Below are 8,260 nucleotides of genomic sequence, written 5' to 3'. Positions count from 1 at the left end.
TAATATAAGCACTTTTGAAACGTCAAGTCTGTCTGTTTGTAGTGACTCTACCACCGGTTCGGAAGGCAGATTCTACCGAGAAGAAGCCGGCAAGAAACTCAGCAGTTGCTCTTTTCCAACATCAAAAATTTACATTTTACATTTTAACATTCATTTTTCTATCTTGTGAGAGATGTAAGCAGAGCCGGATGCTTCCAAGCAACCTTGTCATTAAGAAATTCATCAATTGTATAATAACCTCGCTGTAATATGTGTGTTTTAACAAATTCTTTGAACTTATGCATTGGTAGGTCCAAAATTTCCTTAGGAATCATATTATAAAAGCTTATACTCAATCCCACAAATGGCTTCTGTACCTTTCGCAGACGATATTCAGATGTCACTAATTTATGACCATTTCTTGTAAGTCGACTGTTTATATCCACTTTTTGTTTATAAAGACTAATATGTTGTCTTACAAATACTATATTATTATAAATATATTGTGACAGTAAGTATACCTATTTCTTTAAACTTCTCACGGAGGGATTCGCGTGATTTAAGTTTATATATTGATCGTACAGCTCTTTTCTGCAATATAAATATAGTTTCGATATCAGCAGCTTTACCCCATAACAAGATTCCGTAGGACGTAACACTATGAAAGTACGCAAAATAAACAAGCCTAGCTATTTCAACGTCAGTAATCTGTCTAAAGTCGGAGATAACACCTAGTAAATACTTAAGGTTAGGGTAATTACTAGTAAATACTATTGATGACACAATTTCGATGATCTCCTTAGATTGCGTGTTACTTACTAAGTAAAATAAATTACAAAACTTGAAAAAAAAACAAAAAATATGTAAAATTGCTTTATTAAAAACTTAAAAAACACAACAGTGTTATCAAATAATTTCTGTATCTCGCTTTTTCTTTTTATTTTTAGGGACCTCAAAAGAATGATTAGCTGTTAGTTCATGATCTTTGATATCTGCTTTCTTTTCTTCAGTTTCCAATGTATCTGACTCCCGATGTTTATGTTTCTTTTTAGACTTTTTTTCGGTTTTACAACTGCTATCGTCAACTTCTGCCGTATTCGAAATCGAGTCTTTAACAACATCTTCATGGAACTTTTGTTTTCTTTTTTTAGTTTTTTCCACTTTATCAACATTATTACTATCTTTAAATGATTTATCACTTTCTAATGTTTCTCTATTATTAGAAATGATCAGTTGTTCATTTTCACTTACGGATGTTATTGAAGTGTCTTTTTGATTTTTTCTTTTTTTGCTTTCTTTAGAAGCATTTTCCGTCTCTATATCTAAAGAAATATCTATTATTGTTCCTTTCACAGCTACTAATGATTCCTTGCGGCGATCTTTACGTTTCTTTTTTGTTGTTTCTATTTCAACGGATGTGTTTATTTCAGGTGTATTAATTTTCTCTGTATCACTAGTAATTGTAATTTCTGTTTCTGTTACAGCTTCAGAGTCATTTGTACGTTTCTTTCGGTTTTTCTTGTATGAAATTTCGATTTCGTCATTGATTTCAAGTGATTTATTGTTTTCAGATGATTCACAGATTTCAAAACTCTTGTCTTTATTTTTCTTTTTCTTTTTTTTTGTTGTATTTAACTCAATTTTAATAGCATCTGAGGGTATTTCTTTAGATTCTGAAATTTCATATTCTTCTACAGGTATTTCAAATTTTTTACTGTCCCTATTACGTTTTTTCTTCTTAGTTTTCGGAATATTTTCATAATTCAATTCTCCGGAAACTTCAGGGTTAGCAGTATGTTCTTTATAGTTTTTTGTAAGGTCTTTTTCTTCAACAATTTCATTTTTTGTTTCACATTGTTCAATTTGTACGTCATTGACATCCTCGTTTTGTGTACTTTTATTTTTAAACTTCTGGTCTTTTTTATTATGATTATTTGCCATATTATTATCATCCTGTTGTTTTTCATTATCTCTTAAGTCTTTATCTAAAACTGCCAAAAAGAAACCAATAGTCAAATCAGTATCGGGTTTGGCGTAAAGGCATCTTGTTCCCATACTGCCATACATTCCAGAACCAAAGTTATTCCATTGATCTTTAAGAAGTTCTTTTACATCTTTAACTCTCCATTTAGCTCTTGAAGCTTTGACAATATTTGTAACTACCCTCTCGTTTTCTTCTGGAAACATCGAACATGTGCTGTATACTATTCGCTTTGCGTTCGGAAACGAGTTCATTGCATGCTTTAAGAATTTCTCTTGTAAAGACGTGAGTTTAGCCAGCCTCGTTTCATCGATATAGTTGTGGACGCTGAGTTCCATGCCTAAGAATAAAAATAGATTTTAGTTAAATATGATTATCAACTGTAATAATAAAATTATAATTTTTAAATAGTACAGGGACAGTTTATACACAGCGTATGGGTGTATCCTTAATTTTTTTTTCTTTTGGCTTTACACAGATTAGCCAATGTGAGGTTCCTTAGAATTAGACAGCATTGATATGTAGGTTCCAATCCTGCACAGAGTATTAGCGCAGGGAACTTTTAAAAAAAAGATAGAAATAAATGGAGGACAAGTGTCCTTTAATTGGAACTTCAAAAAACACTAACCCCTCATAAAGCTAGTTAACACAAAGCTTCAATACGGGACTAAAATCCCAAATAGCGTATGTGCAAGACTCTCCCGTGAACTACTCTGAAATCATCTGTAATCTTATTCACCTGATCCCGAACAGCTTGGATCGAGGAGGATGTATTCAACATCATCAAGATCCCCTCTCCTGATCTCCAAAGAGTCTTTTAGAAGAGTTTCCACGCACTTAGACTCGGTCGCTTCAACGTATTGGCAGAGTGTCTCGTATCTCTTTTCGTTTCTTTCCACTGCATATATTTTTCCCTGTTGAATGAGAAATAGACTACAAATAGAGTCTTCAAAAAGGACGGTCATCAATCTTAGATTATAGAAACTCAAAGTTTTTTTTCTTGTCCTTTTATGTCTATTTACATTTTCTTGAGTAAAGATATATCTTTAGTACTCGTATAGAAAATATATTTTTCTTTTGATTTATTATTTATATTTTTTTAATTCTCTTTACACTAAAAAAGGTATAGAAAATTTGCCTTATTGTTAACATAATAAGCAGTGGCGTGCACTTCATAGATGCACGAAGCCACTGCCTACCATACTTTTATACTGCGTACAGAAAGAGGTTTTATTCCATTTTATGCCATCTGTTATAAAACAGACAAGTTAGCGAAAATAGATAATACCTAAAAATACCTTTATTCCCTGTTCTCAAAATCCATTGATAACTTTTTTTTAAATAAATGCTGCCCTGTAATTTGCAATGTGGGCAATTTGCTTGATTTGCTTGGTTTCCATAAATTTAGGTGTTAAGCCACATGTGCCTGTAATCACACCGGCAACCACGCCCTTCAGACCGGAACACAGCATTGCAACAATGCTGTGTTCCGGTCTGAAGGGTCTGGGTCTGGTGATAGTACTATCCCGGCCGAACTCTGTCACACAAAGCTTTACTGCTTCTATAAGGATACGGTAGAATATGATGAACTCTGTGTATGCAACAATTATATTGATAAATAAACAATGTTATGTTATGTTATCAGGTATACGAGGTCTGTCACAAAATGCTCCAATACACTACCTGATTTCTCAAATATGCTGCTAGTTGCGTGGTTTTCATGCCGGGAGCTGCGCACATGTCTAAGACTACACTTCCCGGTGGAGCTGCTAGCAGGTGCACTGCCAAAGCTGTTGCCTAAAAACATATAACAGGTCATTCAAGAGCAAATTCCGATGGTAGAGTCACCGACTGACTTGACGTTTCAAAAGTGGCCTAATTACTTGAAATAAATTAATTTTGTTTTTTTTTTTAATTTTGAAAACTTTGAAAATTTTAAAAACATACAATACTCATTGTAAATTATTAATGAATTTTGAATTTTGAAAACCCATTAATAAATTTGAAAAACGATACTCATTGATACTCATTTATAGTGAAAATCAGTTGAATGTATGGAATTGGGTGGGTTGGTGAAAATAAGTATTTATTTTTCTTACGATATAAATAGATATACTACGACAATACTCATAACGCCATCTAGCCTTAAAGTAAGCTTAGCTTGTGTTATGGGTACTAAGATGACTGATGAATATTCTTATGAATAATATACATAAATAATTTTAATATATACATATACAATATATATATAAATCCGTGGGAATCGAAATCGAATCGAAAAGACTTGAAATCGAATCGAACCCGCAGCTTTGGACTCAGAAAGCAGGACCACTGCCCACTGCGCCAATTGAAAGTGTGTGTTTAATGTAAGTAACATTTTACCTTATCCTGTAAAATAATCTTGTTCTCCAAATACAAGTCATGCTCATGCAACTTAGTGCCAGGCGGGAATACGAATATCGTCTTCACATGATAATCCTGCGTGAAGTCATACTCAGTCAGGTTTTGTATTTGCTGTAGATAGTCATTGTAGGAACCTGATGTGCACCTGATGAATTTGTAGCCATCGTCTTGGAAGGCTCTTATAGCGTCAGAAGTTGTAAGAAGGTTCGTGTTTACGCGAACGTAGCGGGGTCTGCGAACAACTGTTTAAGTTCGGAATTTTAATCAAACAACTAACAAAAAGTTTTTTTTAACACATTGATCTTAGCCAAACGGCCGAGAAGCGATTTCCAAAAAGTTTTTAGTATCTAGTAGTAGAGCTTCTTGAGACAGCTCGTCCGGGGAAGTACTGCTCTTTTCTGCGGCTTAGCGGCATTGCCGTGTTGCGGTCTGAAGGGCTTGGTTGCCAAGCACGTGGCTTAACACCTACGCCTCAGATAGAAACAAGGCGGCACTTTGTAGGACGTATTTCTTGCCTTGTGTGGGTGTTACTCTGTTTGTACGCCAGAGTATTCCACATTGCATCTACTTGGTCTTCAATTATTACTATAAAAAAAACGTTAGGCAGGGACATGGCAGGGAAATTCTCCTCTTATAGGACTTACATTAAAATTTAGGTAGGCAGTGCTTCTTGTGCATATATACACAGCACTCCTACGTCCATTACACAAATTTATTATTTTATTTACATAAAATTTTACGCCATCATTCACAGTTATTATACTAACATTATACTGTGATAGATCTTTGGTCTAAAACACTATGCTATGCGAGTATGTCTAACAGCGAGCTGTGACTTCGACCTTAACCAATTAACATTCAAACTTAATGAGGATTAGTTGAAGTTGGTCAAAATTATTCTTGAACTCCTCAATGGAATACCTACAGCAGAGCGCACTTGCCAGTTCGGCCACCATGTTGCCACATGCCAATATTTTACCATCTCATTAATTACTATATCTAAGCTTAAAAATCCTTTATTACCTACATAATTTATCAATAAATAAATAAATATACTACGACAATACACACATCGCCATCTAGTTCCAAAGTAAGCGTAGCTTGTGTTATGGATACTAAGATATGATTCTTATTTTTTATGAATAATGTACATAAATACTTTTAATATATAGATAAACACCCAGACACAGAAAACATTTATGTTCATCACACTAACATTTTCCAGTTGTGGGAATCGAACCCACGGCCTTGGAATCAGAAAGCAGGGTCGCTGCCCACTGCGCCAATCGGCCGTCAATATTAGGATTACAGCCAAGCCAGATAGAAATAAATTAAGCCCTCATCGGAAGGTACATCCTTGTAACTATATCTAACATGTGATTGTTTTATAATAGTCGGACAAACCACATTGGAACAGCGTTTTGGGTCTAAATACTATCTCCTTCTCTCCAATGAGAGAAGAGACCCATACCAAGCTGTGGTTACATTACTATGCAGAGCCTGAAACTAAATGAGGATATGGCAATTGTACACCATACATAAAAAGACCCAGAAATATGTATAAAGCCCAAATTGGTAGTTATATCTAACACAATTTATGGTATTTCAACTTTATAACAAATAGACAGACAAAAAACAAAGGAAATGCAAATATTACATTGTAACTTTACACTGACTTTAAAAATAAAAATAAAGGGAGGTTCTCAATAAGCTGTTAGTTTGTTTTTGTTTTTATAAACATTTCTGATAAAAGCTGCAAAATTGTGGAGAGGCTCTCCAACATTTCTGTTATTTAAGTGATCTGTGCCATCTCAAAATGAACGCAGGCAAAGTCAAATTAAGACCACCATCTTATTCAAAAAGTCTTAAATTGGTATAAAAGCATCAAGTCAGCTTTTACATTTGTGTACTGCCAAATAAGTTTTAATTTTTGCCACTAACAAAATTTAATCTAATAAAAATACATTTTCAATTAAAAATAGATTTAATGTGCTTTAATTTTTTATTTTACTTAATGCTGTTTAAAATAGTAATAAAGCTAACTATAAACCATATAAAATAAACTAAAGGCAATAAAGCTTTAAAGTTAATTTAGCCACTAGTTAAAGTTGATTTCTTACATGTCTGGCAGACATAATGCATGAATGTGTAATAAATAAAAAGTTGCTGTGTATTTTCTCTATTTATTTTAAAAACACAAGTGTCTCGATTTCTCGAAGTCATTTTCTAGTAATAATACTGAACACACATTGGAATGTTATAAAAATATAAAGGTAAAACTAATCCTGTTTCAAATTAAGTGTACTCTTCTCAGGCTCATTATATGAATGTTGATCTATTTCATTTCCATCATCATCATACTCTTTTTCGTGGTATGCTTTGTAGGCATACAGGCATATTATTGAATTGACAACAACTACAGCTGCAACCACAGACCAAACCGTTCTGGTAAAGGTATCGACTGGATAATAATCACTCAGTATGTGACGAACACCAAAAAATGCAACAAAGGGTAGTGTGAACATGGCCACACTATAGAGAAATAGATTTGCCAAGGCGAGCGCAGCCAGCTTTGACTGTCTTGGTATTAGTGGACCTTCGGTACTGTCAGCCATTTTGTCGCAATGGTTTGTCTTTATCGCAGAATTAGATCTGTAAAAGAAAATAAATTACCTTTAGATTTCTGATCGTCTTGAACTTCAGGTGTGAATTTCTCAAATCTCTCTTTGTAAGATAATATTGTTTGTTCCGGTTTGCTTTTGCTTGGCAGTGACTTTTTCCCATAAATAAGTTCTGCAGTGAGAACTTTCGCCAGCCAAGGGTCTAAACGAGGTTCGTTTACCAATATACCGGTGCTTTCAAACATTTTTTGGATATCGGCCGCATGTTTAATACTTTCATTGATCAGTGCGTAAAGAACACTAGTCCTCTGCAAATACGTAATTATCGTGTAATAACTGTATGAAATGTAGTGAAGTAACGAAACTGAAAAGAATCCAGAATACTTACAAAATGTTTCAGTTTGCTATCGTATAGCAAAGTTTTGACACTTCCACCCTCTTCAGTAACTTTCTGGACAATATTTGCTGCTATTTTAAAATGTCTTGGAACTCTTACAGAATGCTCGAACATTTTATTCAAGAACGAAGACTTAATTCATTCTCAGATCCAAAAAAAAATATTACCAGAACTTCTGGTCAATCTTGGAATATCACGAGACAAATGTCACACAAATATCAAAATAGTAAACTCAATGTTTTGTAGGTTAAGTTTCATTCAAGATAAACAAATAAAAAACCAGTTTCATCATGAAAATCGTACCCCTTTTCTCTGCTTCAAAAATTTATGGAAATCCGATAAACTGTACGATTGAAAATAACAAATTTATAATAAATATGCACACTTCACAGCTTTTCAAGTTTAATTTTCAATAATTATGAGTGAGCAATGATTATAACAAAAATCTAACCACTGAAATACTATCATTTCACTTGCAAGAGTGTAACCTTGTTTTGAATTTTTCTTTTTTTATTGATGGAATTTTCTATTTCTATTTCAATTGATCGGACTGAATCAAGGACCTATAAGATTGTGCTTAACCTAATAATTCTAGCACTCTATGCTTATACTTATTACTATATATATATATATATATATATATATATATATGAGGTCAGTGACGGTATGTAGAACACAGCCTTCTATTACTACTATATTTGACTTGGATTTGGTGTTTGACTTTTCATTGGAAAATTGGTAGGTAAAATAAATAAACCTAAGACAATATTATAATTAGTGATGGGCTATATTTTAAGTTTTAATAAATGTTATGTAATAAAAACATTTCAAATATAACCACATTCTCCGTTGGTGCTAATTACTTGCAGAGTGCATGTA

The 8,260-nt window shown here is 33.4% G+C and overlaps 1 protein-coding gene across 1 annotated transcript; it reads right to left on the bottom strand.

The window, feature by feature from the left end:
- Window positions 1–864: 864 nt before the first annotated feature.
- Window positions 865–7,962, bottom strand: LOC120624480 (28S rRNA (cytosine-C(5))-methyltransferase). The gene is made up of 6 exons (XM_039891047.1): window positions 7,373–7,962; window positions 7,037–7,292; window positions 4,343–4,605; window positions 3,644–3,757; window positions 2,700–2,874; window positions 865–2,300 (listed from the first exon to the last, which is right to left on the bottom strand). Exons 1-6 carry the CDS (start codon window positions 7,493–7,495, stop codon window positions 886–888), a joined length of 2,346 nt encoding a protein of 781 aa, XP_039746981.1. The 5' UTR covers window positions 7,496–7,962; the 3' UTR covers window positions 865–885.
- Window positions 7,963–8,260: the final 298 nt, after the last annotated feature.

The sequence above is a fragment of the Pararge aegeria genome, chromosome 6, assembly GCF_905163445.1.
Source record: "Pararge aegeria chromosome 6, ilParAegt1.1, whole genome shotgun sequence".
NCBI classification, from domain to species: Eukaryota; Metazoa; Arthropoda; class Insecta; order Lepidoptera; family Nymphalidae; genus Pararge; species Pararge aegeria.
The sequence above is the reverse complement of the archived record's forward strand: the minus strand, read 5'-3'. Positions and strand labels throughout refer to the sequence as shown.